At 43.9% G+C, this 26,510-nt stretch overlaps 1 protein-coding gene across 3 annotated transcripts in view; it reads right to left on the bottom strand.

Annotated features, from left to right (window-relative positions):
- The window catches only part of GRIN2B (glutamate ionotropic receptor NMDA type subunit 2B), a 511,560-nt gene that overhangs the window by 227,375 nt on the left and 257,675 nt on the right, over window positions 1-26,510 (bottom strand). For all 3 annotated transcript variants that reach the window (XM_061417791.1, XM_061417794.1, XM_061417790.1), the window contains one exon: window positions 14,184-14,782. In XM_061417791.1, coding sequence (XP_061273775.1) covers window positions 14,184-14,782 — 599 coding nt within the window. The remainder of the gene's footprint in view (window positions 1-14,183; window positions 14,783-26,510) is intronic.

The raw sequence follows: 26,510 nt of genomic DNA, 5'->3' as shown, positions 1-26,510 counted from the left end.
ATGAACGTGAAATTAAGTAGAGAAAGCTACCCTCTTCATAGCAGGTTTCTTTCATTCCCAAAGTGCTGCTTTCACTCTTACCCAGTCTCTAGCCAAGAGTCGGACGCAACTGAGCGACTTCACTTTCACTTTTCACTTGCATGCACTGGAGAAGGAAATGGCAGCCCACTCCAGTGCTCTTGTCTGGAGAATCCCAGGGACAGGAAGCCTGGTGGGCTGCCGTCTATGGGGTCGCACAGAGTCGGACACGACTGAAGTGATTTAGCAGCAGCAGCGGCAGCAGCCAAGTATTACCCTTAAGCAAATCCAAACTTATCTGACCTGTCAAAAATGAACAGCAGCCTTGGAGGACACCTGTAAATCATGACAGGGGCCGAGGTCTTGTTTTGTTTTATTACAAGCCCCTGACAGTGTTATTTCATATGCATGTCACCTCCAGGAGCCTTGCCGAATCTCAGAACAGAAAGTCAGCTCTCACTTCAGTTCAAAGGACTTTCAGGTCCAAGAACACTACACGTGGTTGTTTTTTCATATTCGTACTTAAAGGACTTTGGAATATGGACTAAGGAACATGGGGGGAAAAGTCAACCTTTCTCATTGAAAAGGAAAGTATAAGACAGACCACAGCAAGGCTGGGGAAACAGAGATGTGACACACTTTGGGATGGGGAGGAAGAGAAGCAGACTCGGTCTGGAACGTCCTGAACACATGTGCACAGCTACCTGTTACCGGACTGTTTCCAGATTGATCACAGCTTCAGGACAAGAATTCAGTAGAGCAGTCAAGAAAGGATATTATTATAAAACTACTTCATCCTGAGGTTAATGATGTGTTCACCTACCTCACAGTCATGCCTAACTGACCTGACCTCCTCAGTCAGGGAAAGATGGACAGCATGGGGCAAAGTACACCTGGAACTCACCAAGACTTGGGTTTGAAACTCAAGTTTATCTGTATGTGGAGTAGGCAAGTGATGGAACCTTTCCAGATCTCAGTTTCTTTCTCTGAAAAATGGAAGTTATAATGCCTCTGAGCAGTACTTTTAAAATGAAATAAGGCTATATAAAACACTTGGCACGAAGTAGTCACTAATAATCTTTTTTTAAGTAAATTTTCTAAATTGCTGAAGCTTCGTGTTTTTAAGTATCAAGCTTTTTCTTGATTATAGGAAGCATTTTCAAATGGAAAATTTCAGAAAGGTAGTATAGAGTTCACTGATGCCTTAAACAAAAGATAATCAATATAATTTAAGCTCTTATTGATGACTTAACAATGCCTGTGCTGTTTTGCTCTACAGGGATGCTTTTAAAGGGGATATATGTTTTCTAAGGAGTATAAGGCAGTCTGCCCCAAATGATCTTAGACAAATGTTCCTTTCAAGGTCTTCCACTGGGTTTTCCTAATACTTTCCGCACCTCATAATTGTATTTATTTCTTAATGCCATCAGTTCAACTACCCAACTCCCATCCTATTTATTATTTCTAAACTGTTGTCATCTGAGAAATCAGAGAAGCTAGTTATCTCCAGACACAAATGGTCACCTACCAAACACAGGGCCTTGACTTTGTCACTCTAGTTAAGAGAACTTGGATTTTTAACTGGGCCTATTACTGTCCAGGTCAAAAACTAACTTAAACTAGACTAAGCTGAACTGCCAGCTTCTCTTGCAGCTAGCAGTGCCCTGATTTGACTGATTTCTGACCGATGGGCTAGAAGTAAAGTATGGGCCTTCTGGGTGTTCTCCTTGAAAGGGAAACAACCTGCCCTCCTTCCTTCCTAACTTCACTCTGCTGCTTAAAACAGGCATCTTTAGCATGGGGATAAAGGCCACACCCTATAAACAAAAGAGTAGAAAGCTAACAGGTGGAGTCTGGGGCCTGATGACCAGGCAGCCACCACACCAGTTCCGGACAAACCACCTAAAATATATTTATGAATCTTGTTTAAACAGGGTTACAGATACTCTATGCTACATTTAAACCAACTGCCCCACAAGCTTCTTAGAAATATGTATTAAAATTACAGTAAATGAACTCTTTAGATAAAATAGGCCACGTTCATTTTATGGTAAGATTTTGTGTCAGTGGTTTTAGCTCAAAGCCCTTTTCTGCTTTCTTTGGGATTCTTGGTTATGTTCAGTGCATCCTATTGCTGAATTTATGACCATGTCTCTCCCAGGTAAAGGACGTAAGTCTATATGTGAACACATGTGAGATGTGGGAACAAAACATAGCCTGTGGGGGGCTTTCCAGGTGCCTCAGTGGTAAAGAATCCACATGCAATGCAGGAGATGTGGGTTCAATCCCTGGGTCAGGAAGATCTTCTAGAGAAGGAAATGGCAACCCAGTATTCTTACCTGGAAAATCCCATGGACAGAGGAGCCTGGCGGGCTATGGTTCATGGGGTAGCAAAAGAGTTGCACACAACTGAGCGACTAAACAACAAGGACCTTCCTGGGGGTCTAGTGGTTAAGAGTCTGCACTTCCAACTTGGGGGGTGCAGGTTCAATCCCTAGTTGGGGAACTAAGATCCCACATGCTGTGTGGAGCTGCCAAAATTTTTATTTGGGCTTCCCACGAGGCTCAGTGATAAAGAATCCATCTACAATGCAGGAGACTTTCAGGTGACAAGGGTTTGATCCCTGGGTCGGGAAGATCCCCTAGAGAAGGACATGGCAACCCACTCCAGTATTCTTGCCTGGAGAATCCTATGGACAGAGGAGCCTGGTGGGCTACAGCCTATGGGGTCACAAAGAGTTGGACATGACTGAGTGTACACACACACACAGCCTGTGGGATCACTCACCATTTTAAGTCATAATCTATAATACACTCAGATACCTGGCTTTTTCTCTACCTACTCAAAATGAGAGAAATTTGACTTATTAGTATAATCTATGTAATAATGAACTATATTATAATGCCATTCTATTGTGCTATTTCGCTTGAACAAAAGTTTCTGATAGATTTCTGTTCAATGACCAAGAAAAGTACGTAGGAATGTCTGGAAATGCTGGTGGGAAAATTAAAAGAAAGTAAGTGTCAGAGTTTTCTCTGTTGATCCCCACCGTCTATCTGTGCAGTGATCAGACAAAGCCCTCACAGCTCTGTTGTAATGAATCTGTAAGATGATGGACATGAAGATTCCGTGTATGAAAATGGTCACTTTGATCATCATCAGCCATGATCATGAATGAACTGAAGGTATTGATCATCAGGTTTGATGTCAAACACTAAGTGGACTTTGATACACATGCTCACCTGGACCACACATCCTCACCTGGATGCCGCCCTGACCCCTTTCAAGGAGTGCTGAAAAGGACTGCTTAGAATGAATATGATACGGTCACAGTGTGGCTTCCACAGCTATTTCTGCTGCTTCATCAGGGAAGATCTTTCCTTCAGAAAAAAGAAGATATCTATGGACTTCTTCACATGATATAGACCCACTGGCCTACTATGTCTACCTCCTTTACCTAATCAGTAAATGTGGGGTTACTTAGCAACCAATCTTACAGCCACCAAGACTTTACAAATGAAATCAGAGTGGATGGAAATACCTTGTTGATATTCACCAGAGCTAACTGCAGGCAAGTCACATAGAAAGATTCTTCCCAACTTCTGTCCCATCTGCAGCCCTTTGTGGGCCATCAACAACACGGTCTCAGGGACAGGAAGAAGTGGAGAGATTTTCTATGTGAAATATTTTCATCCAGTTCTTTGAATAATTCTCTATTCACCTGAGAGATGCCAAAAGTGAAAGTCGCTAAGTCGTGTCAGGCTCTTTGAGACCCCCATGGACTGTAGCCTGCCAGGGTCCTCTGTCCATGAAATTCTCCAGGCAAGAAGAGTGAAGTGGGTTGCCATTTCCTTCTCCAGGGGATCTCCCAGACTCAAGGATGGAACCCAGGTCTCCTGCATTGCAGGCAGATTCTTTACTGTCTGAGCCACCAGGGCAGGGTACACACTAAAGCCCATGCTGTATGGATATCTAATGCACATGTACGTGGCTGTGTATGCCTGTGTGTGCATGTGCAAGAACTCCACGGGGTCACGTATGACTACAGAAAGCTAAATGCAAGAAAGCTTTTAAAGCTTGGACAGGAAAGCTGGGGAGAAAGAGAGTGGGGCAGAAAGAGATCAACGAACAGAACACCCTACAGAGAAAGATGGAGAAGAATAAGCAGGAGGTGGGGAGCGGTGTGAGGCAACGATGAATGAGGGACAGTGAAGCCGGAGCAGCGAGGGAGGCAGTCAGTCGGCAGCCCCCGGCCTGCTGCTGCTGCTGGCAGCCGGACAAGAGGGAACAGATTCCAGCAGCAGGGGCTCTAATCTGTCAGCAGCAGTCCCTTCATGTGTGATCGGCCGGCCCAGCTTGGGGACCGGTGCCAGTCTGGGCACACTGACCCTGCTGGGCCCTCCTGGAAAAGAATGCGCCACTGATGAAAGCTTGAAGGGCTGGGGAGGGCTCCCTGACCCCCAGCCCCAGCCACTGCCCTCCTCCTCCACCTCTCTGGGTGCCCCTGTCTACAGCACGGAGTCAGTTCCCTCAGCAAGCCCCTCTCAAGGTCAGCCAGGCCCAACACCCTACTTCCTCCTGATCCTTATCAGCTACACCAGGTCCTGGAGGATTCTTTCCGAGAGATGACCATCTATGCATCCATGACAGCTCCACTGGAGAGGAAAGGGAGAAAGGCTCAAACCATTACTTATTTAAAACGTGCGAGGTCTTACAGAGATGCCAAAGCCACAGAACCCTCTCTACTCTCAAGAAGCTTGTGTTCGTTAAGCTGACCTTGGCCGGCCGTGGTCCAGCCCTCACTCGGGCTTCCAGCCCATGTCTGTAACCATAAATGACAGCACTCGCGCTTTCTGGCAACTCGCCTCCGTCCTTACCGCCACCCAGCCAGCCTTTATCCTCTGGTGGGAAGAAAGAGCAGATGGAGAAATGACTCCCACTCAATTCCTAAATAACACCAGCTTCGATTCCCATTAACTGTGAATTTGCACCCTTGTCTGGGTAAGAACAAGGGAGCAAGGATCATGGGGACGTTGCCAGACCTGGCCAAAGGTTACCTGGGGAGCCCTGGCTGCCTGCCAGCTCCTCCAAGGCTGTGGTCAGGCGGCCAAGAGGGGTGTGTTCTCTGCAGAGTGTGGCTCCTCCCAGTGGGACCCCTGGGTTCTGCCGCTGCCCTGCCTCCGACAGCCAAGGGACAGCTCTGAGATTCTGTCCTCACATGTGTGAAATCCATTCACCATCCTACCTACTCTCTCTCTCCCTTGAGAATACATATCTTGAAAGGGCTGGATGAGATGAGCACCGAGGCCTCTCACAGCTGCAGTGCTCTAATTCTAAGGGCAGCCAGGGCTTCTTTAAAGCTTGATTACTATGCAGCAGGGTGAGGGGCTGACATCCAGGTCCCCCAGACAGACCCAGGCATCATACTACCCAAGCCTGGGCTTCGGGCTTCTTACAGACATAAAATGGGCATAATGGTTCCCGGTTTCATTCATGCTTTTATGCACAAATATTTATCAAGTGCCTACAATGCAGACAACAAAAGATTTTAAAATAAAATTTATACAACATGTCAGATAAGTGCTACAGAGAGAAAAAAAAGCATGGGATGGGGACAGGGAGCTTGGGAGGGTGGGAAGGACAAGCTGCCCTTAAAAGGGTGATAAGAAAATGTTTCCCAAGGACATTTGCATGGATCAGGATTTTTGCAGGGATGCAGTTAGATAATCGCACTATGCCGGGTGTGTAGAACGCATTCAGAAAGGCAGTCAACATCCGAGTTGTTAACTTTGCCAGACTGGCTGACAATGGGGCTGCTTTTGAGCATGTACTTATGACCATCTTCTTAACCCTGACCATCGCCACCAACCCACACTCTGAGGTTAAGCGTGCTCTGAGGATGTCTGTCTGCTTCCTTCATGGAAAGCCACAGCCCTGCACTGCTCTTGCTTCCTTTCTCCTGAGACCATCCTATTCCTCCCCATGGGTCCTGGACCACCTACGTCTTCTCGCCCAGAGCAAGTGGGCATCCCACCCCCTCCCCAAACTGTCCTCAGTGGAATGGGATTCTCTGCCCACTCAATCCCCCTCTCTATTTCCTGCCTTCTCCTCCAAATTGTAAATAATTTTCTAGAGGAGGAAAGAAGAGAGTGAGGAGGAAGATGAGGAGGAAAATTAAAGAGAAGAAAGAGGAAAGAAAAACCAACCATGACAGTGTGTAATGAAATGTGTCAGTCACTCAGTCCTGTCTGACTCTGTGAGACCCCATGCCCTTCTCAAGGGAATGGCTACCCACTCCAGTATTCTTGCCTGGAGATCCCACGGACAGAGAAGCCCAGTGGGGTACAGTCCATAGTGTTGCAAAGAGCTAGACACGACTGAAGCGACTTAGCATGGCACAGGAATGATTCCCTTCTCCAAAGGATCTTCCTAACCCAGGGACTGAACCCAAGTTTCCCACATTGCAGGCAGATTCTTTACCGTCTGAGCCACCAGGGAAGCCCCAACTATGTCACTGGTAAGTAACGTCAGCCATAGAATTCAACAGTGACTAAGGAAGGAATCATGCAGGGGTCTCAGTGTTAAGCAGTTCAGAATGCTCTTCGCTGAATTTAAGGGAAAGGAGTCAGGCTCACTTACTGAAATGACATCTATATATCTGACATGAGGAAGGTGAAAGACTACAGAAAAACAGGAGAGCTTGAATAACCCTCACATTCAACCATTCCTCCATGAATAGTTAAAGCTTGCCTGAATTACAATCAGCAATGAATGTATCTTTTAGGATTATTAGATTCTTCTGTTATTTTTCCAAATTTCTATTTCCTGCTACACCACTGAGCAGCTAAAGTCTCTCTATACACAGATTGTGTCTTGCCTTACTAAACATTTCATGTGAAAAATGGAGCTTTCCTTAGGTTCTAGTAGATTTCTTCAATCAGGTAAAGACCACCATGCCTAATAGTCCACTTAGAACACTGCATTTGTGGAAACTTTTGACTCACATATAAACTCTATGAAATGAACCTATAATAACTATTTGCCTTCCCTTCAGTCTGCCTGTGCTTGGCACTCCACTCATATTTAACAACAATAAGAGATGGGTGGGGCTTCCCAGGTGGCACTAGTGGTAAAGAATCCACATGCCAAGGCAGGAGACTCATGAGATGCAGGTTCCATCCCTGGTGGGCTATAGTTCACAGGGTCGAAATGAGTCTGACACAACTAAAGTGACTTACCATGCACATAAGAGATAGGAACGACCAAGCTGGTCTTGCCCACAGTGCCTAAAACTAACTGACTCAACTCCTAGTTTATTTCTTAATCTCTCAGCATTTTTCAGGCCAGGAGAGTCAAGGAGGCATCCCGTGGGAATGATCCCGCGAACATAATGGTTTCGAGGGTGTGGCTTCTGCCCCAAGGTTAGAGGAAGATCGTGTTCATCACAGCTCTTTTAAAAAGAACCTAACAAAGCACCTTCCTTCACATCAGCCATCCTCATCCCTCAAAGACCTCACTAGAGGAGGATTGTGGACTTTTGACATGGCAACTTTCACGGGGAAGGAAGAATTTGGGGGTGGCGGGGGTTAACACAAAACATTTGTTGAGCAAGAAAGCTGAGGACACCAGGGGAAAATAATTAAGAGAGATTCAGGTGGTGCTAGTGGTAAAGAATCTGCCTGCCAAGGCAGGAGATGCAAGAGACGAGGGTTTGATCCCTGGGTCAGGAAGATTCCCTGGAGAAGGAAATGGCAATCCACTCCAGTATTCTTGCCTGGAAGATTCCAGGGGCAGAGGAGCCTGGTGGGCTATAGAACATGGGATTGCAAAGAGCTGGACACATCTGAGCACAGCAACAACAAGATAAGAGATTTGCTATGTTGAGATCTCAAAGAGCAACTGCTCTTTCTACAAGTCCCCAGAGTTGCTATGGATGAAGAACAAGAGTACTGGGTCCTTAAGACAGAAAGGGAGCCCAGAGGTGAGCAGCAGGAACACCATCAGGTTTCAGAAACATGCTGGCCAAGTACTGGAGGCACACTGAGAAGGAAATTCACCGTGACCTGTTCCCCTAGGGAAATGATAAAGGAAGCACACAGATATGTGCCTGTTTTTTGTTGCTGTTCAGTGGCTCAGTCATGTCTGATTCTTTGGGACCCCGTGGACTGTAGCACTCCAGGTTCCTTGATCTTCACCATCTCTCAGAGTTTGCTCAAACTCATGTCCATTGAGTCGATGATGCCATCCAACCATCTCATCCTCTGTCACCCCCTTCTCCTCCTACCCTCAATCTTTCCCAGCATCAGGGTCTTTTCCAAAGAGTTGGCTCTTCATGCCTACTAAAAGCTACCAATCTTCTCTAGCTCAGGGGCATAAGAGAGGCTTTAGACAACTTGCCTGATCACTTCCTAAACACTTCCAGATCATCTGGTAGCAAAAGGTTTTCGGGCTTCTCTGGGCAACTAAGATCCTTCACTTCAAGAATGTATGGCATAAGAAATTCTCCAATTCTTTCAACCAGATAAAGTTCCCAGTTGGAACAAAATGTTCTCAGCATGTCTTGGTATAAGGGCGCTGTACTACATTTACTAATAAGGCATAGATGAATGCTATAAACTTCTAACAGAAAATGAATTCCTATCAGTATACCAAGTAGGATTGTCATACTTGGCCAAAAACGAAAAATAATACAGGAGCCCTGTTACATTTGAATTTCAGATAAACAACAAATTATCTTTTAATATCAGTATGTCCCGTGCCATAATTGAGTCAGACTTATACTTAAAAAAATTCGTCATTTATCTGAAAGTCAAATTTAACTGGGTTTCTGTATTTTTCTTGCAATCCTGGTAAACAGCTTTGTCCAGGAGCCTGTCTGGATACAGGCACCAGGCTTCCAAGAGCTAAGAAGTTATCAATAAGGAATTTGGATTGATGGGGAATAAATAACATTCATTTGACAGTGAAGGAAATAGCTCATTTTAAGGATTCTTTCTGAGAATGTTTATATATCATTAAAAATTTTTTTCCTCCTGCAACTAACAAGTGCGTGCATGCTCAGCTAGTCAGTTGTGTCCGACTCTTCACGGCCCCATGGACTGTAGCCCGCTAGGCTCCTCTGTCCATGGAATTTTCCGGACAAGAATACTTGGATTGCCATTTCCTCCTTCAAGGGAGCTTCCTGATGAAGGGAGTTAACCAGAGTCTCTAGTGTCTCCTGCACTGGCAGGAGAATTCTTTACCACTGAGCCACCTGGGAAGCCCAAATAACAAGTAAATCCCTTTGAATATGTGTTTCTGTTTGGGATTCAGGGACAGCATAGAGCCTTCTGTCCGTGTTCCCCAAGTCAAGACTTAGGAACGTCCCTCACATGGGAAAGAAGGCCACCGTCTCGTCAGGTATGAATGAGGGGCTTCCCTCCCCTTGCAGTTCTGCTGGGGATGGACGGACCACAGGGTCTGTGAATGCTCCTGGGTTTTCAGAAGGTGAGGCAAGAAGCCATTTCCTGACTCTGTATTCCTGGTGCCAACCAGGGGCCGCGTGCCCCCGGAATATGTCCTGAGGAGCCTTCCTGGGGCTGCTGCTGTTGCGGGGAGCTAAGTATCAAGCCAAAGGAAAAGTCCTCCTTGGGAAACAGCTCAGCATCTGCAACAATTTCATTTGCAAGATTTCCTGCTGTGGCTAAATGCGGTGGCTGCTTGGTTTGTTATTTAAAAGAGTGACCCTAGTGAGACCAGAGCTCTGATGGGAGTGGGGAGGGGCTGATTTCAGATCAGGAGGAGGAGGAGCACTGAGGATGCCTAACTGAATTCCACTGATGAACTGAAAGAGTTCCTGTTAGTCAATCCCAATCCTTTCTGGATCCTAATGGAAAAACTATTCGAATACTAGTGTTCAAATACTAAGAGAGGCTAGGCATTGGATTCTAGAGCCAGGGGCAGCTGCACTGGGGAGAAGGGGAAGGAAAAGGCAACAGAGAAGCATGCGGGCTGCAGGTCCACGGACAGGGGAGATGTCCTGTCCAGGGGAGATGCCCAGCAGACAGTCAGAGACAGAAGCCTGGAAGAGTCAGGGAACAGGAGCAGAAGAGAACCTTCATGGAGGAAACAGTGGAGACGTGCTCTGGTAAGCCTGGTGAGCCCTTTACATGGAGCAGTTGGCAGATCGAAGGAAGATGGACTGTCTCTCTGCTCTGCACTGGTCTCAAGGAAAGTGTGAATAACCTGGACTGTGCCATCTTTGTTCTATTTAGGACCACTGTGCACAAGAAGGCGGAGGCGAGCGTTTGTGGTCCTCTTAACAATAAGCTGCAAGCAAGGAGGACAGAGGACTGGGGCTTCCCTGGTGGTCTGGTGGTTAGGACTCCGAGCTTTCATTGCCTAGAGCCCAGGTTTAATCTCTGGTGGGGCTACTAAGATCCCATTTTGTGGACAAAAAAAAAAAAAAAAAGAGCACAGAGAATGAAGGAGGCTGCCTTCCTGAGTGGCCAGAAGAGATGGCGGCAAGGTTAAGAACAATTATGGTTTCAAAGATATGGTGATTGGAGACCAGGCTTCACAGATATTTATAGTCTAACATGAAGTCAGCCAGGTGAGAGGTACTATCTTCAGATGGTAGCTTACCCAGAGGAAGTTTTTAAGATAAAAGCAGGCATTCCTGAACCATATTTATGGACCCTAAGGTAATATCCACTTGACTTCCTTGGGTTGTTTGGCAGATGTTTTCATCTCGATATTCCTTCATTGTTAGTTTTGGTTTTTATGAACAAATATTTGGAAAAATCATCTGAATCAGATTTGAATTTAACACTAACAATGAGGAGAAAACATGAACGTACAGAACTGAACACATAGTAAGTTTTTAAAGGAAACGTCCCTTGTCTTGAAAAGAGGAGCAGAGCAGAGACGCTCCTGCGGGGCAGGGAGGTACTGGGTGATGGGAATCTCGGAGATACGTCCTGCAGTCGATCCAAGGATCTTTCTCATGCTGCATGAACAAAGCAGACAGAAGTGTCCCTGATTTCACAGAGCGTACAGGGAAGAGAGGTGATAAAGCACATAATGACGATCGTCTTTATTAGAAAGGCAGAGGATGCAGGGCAGGTGTGTAACAGAGTGATGTCAGCCCAGGGCTTGGCTTGCAGAGGAAGGGATGCCAAGACTGAATCCTGAGGGACAATGAAAAGGGGGCAGGAGAAGAGGGCACGAGCATCTGTGAACCGCCAGGCAGGGGCACCCGGGGAGCACACTTAGGCAGCAGTAGGGGCTGGAAGGGAGAGAGGGCATGGTAGGTTCAGCCTGGCAGGAAGGTGGCATTGAAGAGAGAGCTGCACGAGACAGTTTTGGAAAGCCAGGAAGGCTCACGCTGTGGAAGACTCTATAAACCATATTAAGGAGCTGGGACTTTATTACAGGAGCAATGAAAAGCTGCTGAAAGGTATTAAGCACAAGAGTGATGAAATCACATTTTCATTTTAGATCACTCTGACTGCAGAGGAGATTGAAAAGAAGCAGAACTGGGAGCCAGAAGGTGTTTAAGAGGCCCTGTAGCAATGCGAGTCAGAAGAGGTGGACTGGGATGCAGCACACGGGTCAAAGTAAGAGAAGGCTCTCCAGGGAGAATCCACAGACAAGGTCATGGTTGGCTGGGGCATCAAGGACATCCTGGACATTTTTATTGTAGGCACTGGGTAACAAGAGGTACTCTTTATAAAGGGCTTCCCGGCTCAGTGGTAAAGAATCCGCCTGCCAGTGCAGGAGACCCAAGAGATACAGGTTCAATCCCTAGGTCAGGGAGATCCCTTGGAGAAGGAAATGGCCATGGACTCCAGTAGTCTTGCCTGGGAAATCCTATGGACAGAGGAGCCTGGCAGGCTATAGTCCATGGGGTTGCAAAAAGTCAGACACAACTGAGTGACTAAATAACAACATCCCTTTATAAGAGGTGCCAATTTCTCTAGAAGAGTGTGGGGAGGGTTGATGGGAGATGAGACAGCAGTTGAGCTCTGAATATGGTGTGCTCTAGGGCCCACAGCATCCAAAGGAGAACAGATGTGGTCATAGTTAGAGGGATACACGTGGGGCTCAAGGGAGACATTGCAGCCAGAGACATCAGTTTGGGGGAACTTACAGACATTGCACTCTCAGCAATGGATGAGAAATCTAGCAGAGGGTCTAGGACAGAACGCTGAGAGGCACCAATATTTAAGAGACGTGTAAAGAAACAAGCAAGCTGGGAGGCCAGGACAGATCTGCCAGGAAGGCAGGAAGAAAACCAAGATAGTCCCTAGCAACAAGTGGGAATAATGAGGGATGACAGAGAGAGCAGGGAGTTCAAGGTGGGGGAATGTCAGGGCTGGATCCAGGTCCAGTCACAGAGAGGCTATGGAGTTCAAGTCCCTTCCAGAAGTTAAACAAGCATTAGTCGGTACACATTCAACCTCCTGTAAATACAATATACTTGAACCTCTCCAGAGTACACTTTCTAATATTTTATTTTTTAAGCTGGATGGAGGGTACCTGAGTATGAATTAAGTTTTTCTGAATACGTTTCTATATGTCTGATATAGTTCATAATAAAGGTGAAATGGATACCCAAAACACATTGTTGAGTGAAAGAAAGTACGGTTATCAAACAGTATGTTTGGTTAGAGTTTCATTTACGTAAAACTGTAGATTCATCTCCACACAGGTACACATGCATAGGGAGCTAGTTATAAAGATGGTCATTGATTATTTCATCAATGATTGTTTCTTCAGATTTAAGGTCTTTTTAACTTTTGGGGGGGCCTCTTCCATATTATTTGAATTTTTATTGGAGTATAATTGCTTTACAAAGTTGTGTTAGTTTCTGCTGTACAATGAAATGAGTCAGCTATTGGGCTTCCCAGGTGGCTCAGTGGTAAAGAATCTGCCTGCCAATGCAGAAGATGCAGGAGACGCAGGTTCCATCACTGAGTCAGGAAAATCCCCTGGAGAAGAGTCTCCCTCTTGGACCCCTCTCCACCCCGCACCATCCCACCCATCTAGGTCACCAGCTTTATACAAATAAAAAAACCACAGAAGCAGATACAGAACCTGTACCTGACTGGTTTATACAAAGGCCCCTATGAGGATGTCCTGCCATCAAAGTTGGATTCTGACTATAACCTGCCAGGCTTCTCTGCCCATGGGGAGGGGTGAGGCCAGGGAAGCAGAATTCCACCCATATCTTCTCATTCAATAAACCAGAACAAGGGCAACCATAAAAATTGTTTCTACAATGGTGCTCTCACTTAATCTCAAAGGCAGAGAGAGGAGAAGCAAAAAAAAAAAAATGTTTAATTAAAAAAATTTTTTAAGTAATAATAATAAAAACAATAAATGTTCAATGAGCCAAAAAGAAAAAGACATTACCATACATGTAATATCTATTTCTGTCATATTTGTAATGTCATATCTGTAAATACAAACTATTAATAACTAATTCCTGGTGGTGAGCACACTGTTATTTGTTGCAAAATTCTTTGTATTTACTAATTTTTTAACTTTTTTCAATAAAATCAAGAGTATTTATTAAAATGCAAAAATAAGCCAAGGGACAAACCCTTTTCATGTGCCTACAGACTCAGCTACCTTATTCCCTGTTCCTTCTCAGTACAGCATCATCCCGAAGGTAAGGAGCCAGTCCTCTCTCACATCTATGCCTGTCTCGTCTTTTCCAGTGATCAGGTGTGTAGCCATCGGACAGATCTGCGTTCAACTTCAAACTGAACCTCTTAGTTTCAGCATGACCTTAGACAGCTTACACCTACAAGCCCATTCTCTTATATCGTAAAATGCAAGCAATTTTCAAAAGCTGCCTCGTAGAGTTGTTGCCTTGAGGGTTAAATGAGGTTGAACACACAAAACTCTTAAGAGGAAGACCAGACATGTGGGAAATGATCAAGAAGGAGGGGAGCTGTTCTGTATTTCTTAAAACAAGAACACCGCACAGTGAGCTCTGAATCTGGGTTGCCCCCACCATCACTGGCCCGCCCAGTGGCCAACCTTCAACCTCAGACACTGCGAACCGCTCGTCCCGGTATGTGAACCTCTGACGCAGTCTCGGAAGCTCCCCTCCGACCCAGTCTTGGAAACTCCCCTCCAACATCCACCATCGGTGCGCCCTCTGCCACACACTCACCTGTTCAGCATATTGGACTGGTAGATCCTCTTCTCGTGGGTGTTGTAGCAGCTGCTCTTGGGCTCAGGGATGAAGCTGTGCTCGGACAGCATGTCGGAGGCCGCGGTGGTGATGATGGCGATCCCGTCCCTCACTCTGGCAGGGAGGCCGTAGTCCCACTCGTCGTAGGACACAGAGACCAGGCCGGTGGGGAACTCCGAGGGCACTGTGTCCGTGTCCCCCGCCACCAGACTAGGCACAATCCACGTGTAGCCGTAGCCGGTCAGCCCTACTGAGTTAGCCACTTCGAAGATGTAGGTGGCCTCTTCCTTAGTACAGTAAAGAAGAATGATGGGGCTCTGAAGTTTCTTGAGCTGGTTCTGGATCTTAGAATCCCCATCGTCCAAGGACATGTCCAGCAGAAGGACCTCCTCCAGCTCCCAGCCCACGAAGCTGTTCTCAATGGTGCTGCGAATCTTGTTGACAAAGTCCTGGTAGCCAGGGAAGTAGGTGGTGACGATAGAGAAGATGTACCAGTCATACTCCTCCATGATGTTGAGCATCACGGAAGCCTGCTGTTCAATTGATGGGCCGAACTGGAAGAACATGGAGGATTCATCCTAGAGCAGGAAACATAAAGAAAGAAAAAGAAAGAGAAAAGTCAAAACAAAGATGAGGAGGGAGAGCCTGAACCAGCTGGACACAGAGGTTTGTTTGTGTCAATTACTCTTTCCACGTTAATGCCTTTAAAGAGGGATATGTTTGAATTGCAAACATTGGTAATACTCTCCTTCTTAAAACCTTCCCCTGGAGAAAACCAACCTGGATCTATGCTCTCTTTGAAGTCCTCGAGGCTACTGCAGAGCCCCAGACAGCCTCTCAAAATCAAATATGTTAGTATTTCTAGAGCAAAATGTAGGAAGAGCCACAAAAAGCAGGATAAAGACTAAAATGGCCTCATGTCAGTTGAGGTCAGGGTTTGCTGTCAAATGAGTTATATAAACACAAACTTGCTCTTTCCAGTTTTTGAGACTTTTGGATTCATCAGTTGTGGGTGTGTTTCATTCAATCCAGGGAATAATCCAAAATGCCCTCAATCTGCCCTTAAATCTGCCTCAAGTAGGGAGGGGGCAGGTGAGTGGTCCAGCAGGTGAGTGGCACTCAGGTATGGTGAGCTGGGAAGTGCACTGTAGCACAAGATTTGATCAGTGCATTGTCTATAAAGACATACCGTTAAATGAATAGCACATGGAGTTTTCTCTCTGTCTTCTACTCTGGTAATGAGGCATATAGGTTAGAATGAGGCACAGATAGTCTATGTAAGCTACAAGTTACAATGACTTGTCTTCAAGATCATCTGTGATTAAGCCTGTGTTCGAGAACAGCATATAGAGAATAGCTCTTTTTCTTTCCTCATAATGCCAGGGGTCTCCATCTGACCTGTGTATTACACACAACCCTCTGTCAATGTTAAGCATCTTATGTTTTCTCCCACTTTGTGAGGGGAAAATCCTTTTACATTTCTCCCATTTGAAGCTATATCCCACCTGCCATTTGGACATGTCAGGCCCTGCATTTTATCTCCATCTTACAGCTAGAAGAATCTGAAACCACAAAATGAAGACCCTCTCAGCCTCATCCTTCTGTTTCAGTCTATTTTCGCCTGAGTTCCTCCTGGGTAATGGCGTCTCTTTTCTTGTTCAGTGGCCCCTGTCTCCTATCTGATGGTTTATCTCCATTTTATAACTATCCAAGCTAACAAAATTGTGTCTTTAATTCAAAGGGGGCAGTGCTTTTTTATCCCCGAAACCAGAGCTTTGAAGCATGGTTACAAGAGATCAGGCTTTTAAACAAAATGATGCAGTGATTTCTTAGTCCAGAAACATATTGTTGTACAGCTGAGAAATTGCTGAGTATTTTTTGGGCCCTTGCTATTGAAAAAAAAAAAAAAATGCGGGCTGGGAGATATCCAGCTGGTATCCAAAGACCCTGATTCGGCAGCAAGAGCTGCCAGCTCAAGGCTCTGCCAGGGCTGTATGTGCATCACGTGCCTTGAACTCTTCACATTTTCTTACAAGTGATCCAAGTGAAACAGGAGCTGCTCAGTCATTTGGGGTTAATTCCTTCTGCTATGGGTAAAATGGTGCTTATAATGGCTCCCTCCCCTGGCTTAAACATACAGTCTAAGAGAAGCCTCTTAGGACCATGGAACTCAGGGATATAGAGAGGGTGGGGCACCAAGAATGCATGGGGAGGGAATGGAAATTATTTCAGAATAAAAGAAAGTCCAGGGCCAGATGGCTTCCGAGGTGAATTCTACCAAAAGTTTAGAGAACAGCTAACACCTATTCTGCTCAAACTCTTCCAGAAAATTTCAGAGGAAGGAAAACTCTCAAACTCATTCTATAAGGCCACCATCACCCTGATACCAAAACCAAAGATGCCACACACATACAAAAAAATTACAGGCCAATTTCACCAATATATATAGATGCAAAAATCTTCAACAAAATTCCAGCAAACAGAATCCAACAACACATCAAAAAGCATCATCATCAAGTGGGCTTTATCCCAGGGATGCAAAGATTCTTTGATATATGCAAATCAATTAATGTGATACACAAAATTAACAAATTGAAAAATAAAAACTACATGATTATCTGAATAGATGCAGAGAAAACTTTGGACAAAAATAAACACTCATTTATGATTAAAAAAAAAAAAAAAACTCTCCAGAAAGTAGGCATTGAAGGAATCTACCTCAACATAACAAAGGCCATACATGACAAACCCACGACAAACATTATTCTCAGTGGTGAAAAACTGAAGGCGTCTCCTCTAATATCAGGAGCAAGACAAGGGTGCTCATTCTCTTCTCTATTATTCAACCTAGTTTTGGCAGTCCTAGCCACAGCAATCAGAAAAGAAAAAGAAATAAAAAGAATCCAGATTGGAAAAGAAGAAGTAAAACTCTCACTGTTTGCAAATGACTGATACTACATATAGAAAACCCTAAAGATGCCACCAGAAAATTACTGGAGCTAAGGGTAAAATGGTGTTTATAATGGCTCCCTCCCTTGGCTTAAACATACAGTCAAAGAGGAACCTCTAAGGACTATAGCAAAGTTGCAAGATATAAAATTAACACTCAGAAATCCCTTGCATTCCTACACAGAACAGAATAGTGATTTTTAATATTTTTTTGAAATGCGGCCAGCCCCTGCTCCTTGTCTTCTACTTCAACGCCAAGTATGGACTGCTCTTCGGGTGACACTGGCCTTGTTCTTGGGTTACAATATAGAGTGGGAATCCAAGACAGCAAAGCTTATTTATGACAAGACTTGTCAGGGGCCCACAGAGAGCTACAGTAACAGGAAAGGAAGGCCCGTGACAGAACAACTTACCCAGAATGGTTGTGATCACCTTAAAGTGACAGCCATTTGTTTTCCTTGTTACTTTCAGCTAAACTGGGGAGTTTGGGAGATTCTCAAATGAGATGTATTATCACTTGAGTTTTCACCAGCCCAGTGGACATGACAAAGAGACAGATGCATCCAAATATACCTTAAAATGCACGGGCGTAGGATGAGATGGGTAAAACTACTGCCCATTCTATGTTAAATGAACATATCTTATCCCAAGGAGGTTCTTGAACACCCACAAAGCTCCAGCCACAGTGAAGCCACAGCTGATTCCAAAACACAGCTAGAGATAGCCTTGAAGGAAACCCCATAGGCATCCATAGTAAATGAGCCCACACTAATGAGACTGAATTTAAAAGAAAGCCAATCTACTGTATACCAACCTGACCCTCTCCTTTTTAGTCTTCTCTTAAAACTCCCTCACAAAAATAAATGAGCTCTTAAAGAAACTGCCAGCTATTATGTGAAGAAAGCCAATAAATAGTGAAAGTAAAAAAAAGAAAAATTAATATGGTTTCAAGTTACCTCCACCACATGCTCATCTTACCTACTAATTCTATTGTCTTCCACAATCATCCTTTTCTGACTTCCTCCACTCCTGTCAATGCCCAGTTCAACCATCTTATCTTGCCAATCCTTCATTAAATAAGGAGGCCTTACAAGGCAATTTTATCTGGGGCACCAAGAGGAGGTTAATGAAACCAAATGGGAATCAAGAGACAAAGTTATAGCTTGGGCAAATGTTTCCTGGTATAATGATTGGTCCAGCGTTATTAATTTAGTTGACACATCAATCTGGTATATAGCAGTCGGGAATTGAACAGCTCTTTTTCAACAAAGCTTTGGGCTAACTATAAGTTGTAAGCAGTGACAGCCTTTGCAAATTATGGTCACAGCCACAAATCAAAGAGCAATCTTGATGTGTGCATGGAGTGGAAAGGACTGTGGCCATGCATCCATCTTGGCAGGCTCCCAGCATGCATTGTAATCACCACAAGAAGTAGCATCTTCTAGGATGAAGGACAGGGATATAACTCAGCTCACTATGCTTCCCCACTAACATTTTTATCTCCTGGTGTCATTACAAAATGTTATGTGCACAGGTCCTTGGAGCAGTCTCCTCAGATTCCCAGTCAAATTTATTATATGAATGTACTTCTTCAACTTGCCTCCAGAGCACCTTTAAAGCAGCCCAAGATAAAGGGTTACCATGACTGATAGGTGCAGCCAGCACAGGGAAGCTACAATGGGACATTAGAGCCTGTCAGTCTGGAACTGTTATGGTGAACGCCATCATGTCGGTGTTCATGATGTTTATTTGATAAGAAGAAGAAACAAAAACAGGTACTATTTCCATTCTACTAACTGCCTCAGAAAACTGCTGCCTAGAAAATTAGCAGTACATGAGATTCTTCTTCTATATCACCAAGATCCCTTACAGATCTGCTTCAGACATAAAGGATATACTAATGGGGTTCAGCTGCCAGTTCATCTTGGGGACTGAATCAGCTGAAGAGAACCCCCTCACCCAAAGTGAATAGAGTGCACGGAGTGACTGGTGGTCATGGAGTCTAAAGACCTAGTCCTCCTGCCTTAATTCTGGGCAACTCTGAAGGATGTGTCTGTCTTCAGAACTTCCCACAACGTTCCATTAATACTGCATCAAAGGACTTCCTCGGTGGTCCAGTGATTAAGAGTCTGCCTGCCAATGCAGGGGACACAGGGTCCACTCCTGGTCCAGGAAGATCCCATATGCTGCAGGGCAGCTAAGCCAGTGCAGCACAATTACTGAACTCAGCAAGCCCTGGAGCCCACGCTCTGCTGCAAGAGAAGTCACCACAATGAGAAGCCGGCACACCGCAACTAGAGTATAGCCCTTGTTCGCAGTAACTAGAGAAAGCCTGCGCACATCAACAAAGACCCAGCACAGTCAGAAATAAATAAAGAAAATACTGTCTCACACTGTATTTCTCCCTCTGTCTACTCCTGCCCTTCCATTCAGGGCGTGTAGGACTGGAGAGCATTCCCTCCTAAACCTCCTATGCACCAACTTCATCTCAGATCACCTCAGGGAACCAAACTGGAGACTTTATCCATTTCCCTTTTCTGATGTGGAAAAGAGACAACTTGAAAGTGAACATGGTATCTGTTTTCAAATATAAAAATGATTTATATGGTATAAAAATAAGTCTCTGCCCATTGGCTCCAGAGGAGAAAACTGGGACCAGTGAGCAGAAGTAGTAAAAGGCAACATTGGGCTCAATGGAGAAAGTACATTTGCAACAATTATAGCTGTTTAAAATGAAATGGGCCTCGTAAGGTAAGGAGCTTGCTGTCGTTATGAACATTCAAAAAGGAGTTGGATTATTAACAGATAAGGGATTCTCCCCAGCACTCCATGTGGAAAATGCCATGCTCATCTCTCAGGCCTATTTCAAAAGTCAGCTTTTTTTATGCTTGTTGTCTTTTCTGACTTTCCCAAGTCAAGATAATTCTCTTTGCTCTGTGCTTTCACAATATTTTATACATGCCCCATCACCATATTTATTTATTGAACACATTTTAATCAAGTATAATTGATGTACAATATGATATAAATTATAGGTGTGCAATACAGTGACTAACAACTTTATTTTTTTTAATTTTATTTTATTTTTAAACTTTACAATATTGTATTAGTTTTGCCAAATATCAAAATGAATCCACCACAGGTATACCTGTGTTCCCCACCCTGAACCCTCCTCCTTCCTCCCTCCCCATACCCTCCCTCTGGGTCGTCCCAGTGCACCAGCCCCAAGCATCCAATATCATGCATCGAACCTGGACTGGTGACTGGTTTCATACATGATATTATACATGTTTCAATGCCATTCTCCCAAATCTCCCCACCCTCTCCCTCTCCCACAGAGTCCATATACTCCATCTATAGTTATTGTAAAATACTGGCTATATTCCCCACGTTGTACAATTTTTCCTGCTGGCTTATTTTATACCTCATAGTTTGTAGCTGTTACTCCCCTACCTCTATATTGCCCCTCCTTACTTGCCTCTGTGGTAATCACTACTTTCTTCTCTGTATCTGTGAGTCTTTCTTTTTTGTTGTTATATTCACTAGCTAGCTGTATTTTTTTTTAGATTCCACATTTAAGTCATATTATTCAATATTTATCTTTCTTTGTCTAACATCTCATTTAACATAATACTCTTCAAGTCTATTCCTGTTGCTGCAAATGGCAAATTTTCATTCATTTTTATGGCTGAATTGTATTCCATTCTGTGTGTGTGTGTGTGTGTGTGTATAAACATACACTCACAGACTACACCTTATTTATCTATTCATCTGTTGATGGACACTTAGGTTGCTTCTATATCTTAGCAAGTGTACATGAGGCCACCATGAACACTGGGATACATGTGTCTTTTTAATCAGTGTTTTGCGTTTTTTCAAATATATTCCCAGGAGTAGAACTGCTGGGTCTTCAGTTCAGTTCAATTGAGTTGCTCAGTCGTGTCCGACTCTTTGCGACCCCATGAATCGCAGCATGCCAGGCCTCCCTGTCCACCACCAACTCCTGGAGTTCACTCAGACTTACGTCCATTGAGTCGGTGATGCCATCCAGCCATCTCATCCTCTGTCGTCCCCTTCTCTTCTTGCCCCCAATCCCTCCCAGCATCAGGGTCTTTTACAATGAGTCAACTCTTCGCATGAGGTGGAATTTCAGCTTTAGCATCATTCCTTCCAAAGAAATCCCAGGGCTGATCTCCTTCAGAAGGGACTGGTTGGATCTCCTTGCAGCCCAAGGGACTCTCAAGAGTCTTCTCCAACACCACAGTTCAAAAGCATCAATTCTTTGGCGCTCAGCTTTCTTCACAGTCCAACTCTCACGTCCATACATAACCACTGGAAAAACTATAGCCTTGACTAGATGGACCTTTGTTGGCAAATAATGTCTCTGCTTTTGAATATGGTATATAGGTTGGTCATAACTTTTCTGCCAAGGAGTAAGCGTCTTTTAATTTCATGGCTGCAGTCAGAGTTCTTTTTGCCTTTTGGTACTGTTCATGGTGTTCTTGAGACAAGCTTACTAGAGTGGTTTGCCATTCCTTCCTCCAGAGTTGTGGTTTTTCTAGTAGTCATGTGTAGATGTGAGAGTTAGATCATAAAGAAGGCTGAGTGCCAAAGAATTGATGCTTTCGAACTGTGGTGTTGGAGAAGACTCTTGAGAGTCCCTTGGACTGCAAGGAGATCAACGAGTCATTCTTAAAGGAAATCAACCCTGAATAGTCATTGGAAGGACTGGTGCTGAAGCAGAAGCTCCAATACTTTTGTCTATATAATATGAAGAGCCGACTCATTGGAAAAGACTGTGATGCTGAGAAAGACTGAAGGAAAAAGGAGAAGAGAGCAGCAGAGGACGAGATAATTAGATAGCATCACCAACTCAATGGACATGAGTCTGAGCAAACTCCAAGAGACAGTGAAGGACAGAGAAGCCTGGCATGCTGAAGTCCATCGAGTGGCAAAGAGTCAGACATGGCTTAGGGACTGAAGAAGAACAACAACAATGGTAGTTCTATTTTTATTTTTTTAAGGGACCTCCATACTATTTTCCATAGTGATTGCACCAATTTACATTCCCACCAACAGTGTTTGAGGATTCCCTTTTCTCAAGGGAAGCATATATGTGCACTTCGTCCCATTAAAAAATGTGCATTTCTCAAGAGCAGGAATTGCACCTTATTCATCTCTGAATCTCCAGAGATTGTGAGATGAATTTCCAGGCACGTGAAAAAAATTTAAATGTTTGTTGTATTAATATTACAAAGTACGTTCCTTTGTTGGGTGGGAGATGAACTGAAATGACCTTGATGGTCTCAACTGGTTCCAAATTTCTATGCTGATGGCACATGTCTGCAGTTATGCCTGAATGGTTGTGCACTTGTACAAAAAGTGAAGGGGATCCACCTTGGAGCCAGCCGGAGAGGAGGAAGTGTACCAGTCATTTCTTCATTCTTCTCTACAGCAAATTCCATGAAGCATCATCTACACTTCTTCCAACTCCTCTTCTACCATTCTTTCTTGTACTAATTCCAATCACACTTCCAACCCCACTCCTCCTTCCCAAAAGATCATCTTGTGAAACGCAGTGGTGACATTTGAGTTGCCAACTCTAGTGTCCATCTGTAGCCTTTAACTTGGGTCATCACAGGCTCCTAAAGATGCTTTCGTCCCTTGGTTTCCAGGGCTTCGTATTCACTTGACTTTCCTCCTAACTTACTGGTAGCTGTTCTTCCATCTCCTTTGCTGGTCCCTCCTCTTCCTTCTGATCCTTTGAAGCGGGCATGCCCCAGAGTCAATCTTTGATCCTCGTTTTGTTCCCCTTCTCAGAGATCTCACTCAGTTTCCTGATTTAAATCCCAATTCGTTGCCGATTGCTCTCACACTTCTTTCTCCAAAACTTCAGACTGATACATCAAACTGCCTATTCTACATCCCCATTTGGACATCTCTGAACCACCTCCAACATTTCCAAAATGGAAATGTTTCCAATTTCAGTTCAAGGCAATTCTCTCCTCCCACTGCCAACCCCGCTCTTTCTTTGGACTTCTACATCCAATCAGCCAGGACACCTTGACTGCCTTACCTTCAAAAGGCTGTCCATACAAAGCCTTTTACCACCCACGTTGTTTGAGCCACCCTCATCCTTCACCTGTCATTGAAAGGCCTGCTAACTGGTCTTCCTGCCTCTGCCCCAGTCTCATGTACAACAAAGAAGCAAGATGATTCTTTGAAAACTTAAATCATAAGATGCTATCTTCTGTCCCAAACCCTCAATGACTTCACAACTCACCAAAAGGAAAAAGCTGACACCCATGATTGGAACCCCACTGGCCCTCAGATCCCACCTTCTCCAACTCTACCTCTCACTCTCCTCCAAGCATGCTGAATTAAATACACTAATTCCCACCCCAGACCTTTATTCAAGCTATAGCCTCTGCCTGAAACACTTCATCCAGCTTCCCAGGTACCTACAGGGCTAACACACACACCTGGTACAAGTCTTCACTAAAACCTCACCTTCTCAACAAAGCTCAATCCTGAGCCTGTGATACGATACAATAGTCACCCTCTCCCATCAAAGGCAGGCCTGAGCCCTCTTATCCTGCCATCATATGAAACCCACTTTTAATTATGAATCCACTTTTGATTTTTGCCTCAGCATTCATTTATCACCATCAAATATAATACAATGTATTTATCATGAATGTTTGCCTCTTCCCAACTAGAATGTAAACACCATGAAGGCTGGCATCAATTTATTTGTTTATTGCTGTAACTCAGCACCCGGAATGGGCCCTGGCCCAAAGTGGACTCTCAGTAAACAGCTGTTGAATCTTAAAAAGTAGTAATTTGCCATTGTTTGTGTTTGTATGTGTTCACATTTTTCTGTGGGGTGTGGGGTTCATGTATCTTTTCTAGTTAGTGTGTTCACGTTCTTCAGATAAATATCCAGAAGTAGAACTGCTGAATCATACGGTAGATCTATGTTCAACTTTTTGAGGACCCCCATACTGTTCTCCATAGTGGCTGTACCAGTTTACATTCCCACCAATAGTACCCGAAGGCTCCCTTTTCTCCACATCCTCACCAACACTTGTCATTTCTTGTCTTTTTAATAATAGTCATTCTAAAAGGTATGGGCTCCTGTTTTACTATAGTTTTGATTTGCATTTCCTTGAAGATTTGTGAATGCTGAGCATCTTTTCATGTGCCTGTTGGCCATCTGCATGTTCAGGAAAAACATCTATCCAAGTCCATTTTTTAATCATATTGTTTGCTTTTTTGCTATTGAGCTTTATGAGTTCTTTATGTATTTTATATATTAAAACCTTATCAGATATATGATTTACAAATATTTCTCCCATTCAGTAGGTAGCCTTTTCATTTTGTTGATGGTTTCCTTTGCTGTGCAGAAGATTTTTAGTTTGATGTAGTACCACTTGTTTATTTTTGCTTCTGTATTACTCAGCCATAAAAAAGAATGGAATCTTGCCATTTGTGACAACATGGTAGGACCTTGAGGGCATTATGCTAAGTGAAATAAATCAGGCAGAGAAAGACAAATACCATGTGATTTCACTTATATGTGGATTCTTTAAAAAAAAAAAAAAAGCAAACAAATCAAATGAAAACAAAACAAAAAAACAAAGCCAAGCTCACAGATACAGAGAACAGACTGGAAGTTGCCAGAGGCAATGGATGGGGAGTAGGTGAAATGGGTGAAGGAAGTCAATGGTACAAAGTTCCAGTTATAAAATAAATACGTCACTGGGATGTAATGTACCACATGATGACTATAGTTAATAATACTGTACTGCATATTTGAAAAACTGCTAAAACCTTAAAAGTTCTCATCACAAGAAAAAAAAGTTTTATAACATGTTTGGTGATGAACGGTAACAATACTTGCTGTGATCATTTCACAGGGTTTACAAATACGGAATCATTATATTGCATGCTCAAAATAAATATAATATTACATATCAATTACACCTCAATTACAAAAGTGGCAATTGATGTTGCATCCAGATAATTCTCATGCATGCATGCTAAGTCACTTTAGTTGTGTCTGACTCTTTGCAATCCCATGGTCTATAGCCCTCCAGACTCCTCTGTTCATGGGATTTCCCAGGCAAGAATACCGGAGTGGGTTGTCATGCCCTCCTCCAGGGTATCTTCCCAGCCCAGAGATCAAACCCACATTTCGTATGTTTCCTGTATTAGCAGGTAGGTTCTTTAACCACTAGCACTACCTGGGAAGCCATAGATAATTTTCAAATCTAGTTTATTTTTGTTGGCTATTGAACTGATAACATTTTCCAGCATTTTATTTATTTTTTAATTGAAGAATAATTGCTTTATAGAATTTTGTTGGTTTCTGCCAAACATGAATCAGCCGTAGATATACATATATCCCCTGAAGTCCCTCATGCTACACAAATCTTAGCAATGTATAACATCCTAGGGATTACAAGCCTGCTAGGCCATTAAAGCAATTTCAGATTAAATAAATCTGACCTTTCTCCTCCTTCTGTTTGCCTTCTAAATTCAGTTCTTAAGAAGGATCTGTGTTTGAAAAAAGGCTAGAACCTCTAGGCTTTTGCTGAAAACCTCCACTACCCATCAGATTTAGAAGGCAAATGTAGAAATGACGGGCTAAGAGGTCAGGTTCCTCCAAGCTGGGTCAGTCCTGGGTATTTCTTCTCTACTTTTTCCATACCGAGCACAAAGTAGAAGCAGAATATGGGGACAAAAATCTCTCCTCTCCCAACACAAGAGGAGGATTTTTCTCTACCCCTCCAACTCCAAGAGATCCCCTTTTTGGTGACTATAAACTCTGATATCAACCATCACTTTTTTTCAGGTGACTAAGGCTGGTGTAGCTATTTAGAGTGGGTTTGGTTAGTGTCAATTCTGTGAGCCCTGCAAGAAAGAAGAAAACACCCGATGTTCTCGCCATTAATCAGAAATATCATGAGTGAAACACACAAATGAAGCTCACTGGTGGAGACGCATGATCTTTCCTGCCAGTTAAATGCCAGATTCATTCTCAGTAAACCCTTGCACACAAAGAGAATGCTCTGGGTTTTCAAAAGCCCATGAACAGACATTCAAGCAGATTGAGCTAGTCTAACAGCCATTCTGGATAGCTAAACAACTCCCCCAGAAGCCGGCATTCTTTTTCTTATTTGTTCTTTCAGAAGATAATTTTGCTTTCTCCTTGAATTGTGTCCTAGTTTCTTCCCTGAATCTCCCTCTTGGATGTGCTTCAATCGCTGAATTTAAGCCACAGCTGAGAAACAAACTAAAAGTATTCACTTTGAGAATGTCCACAAGGTCCTTCCTATTCTAGGTCTCAGGGAC

The sequence above is a fragment of the Bos javanicus genome, chromosome 5 (genome assembly GCF_032452875.1).
Source record: "Bos javanicus breed banteng chromosome 5, ARS-OSU_banteng_1.0, whole genome shotgun sequence".
NCBI classification, from domain to species: Eukaryota; Metazoa; Chordata; class Mammalia; order Artiodactyla; family Bovidae; genus Bos; species Bos javanicus.
This window is presented reverse-complemented; position numbering and strand designations above follow the sequence as displayed.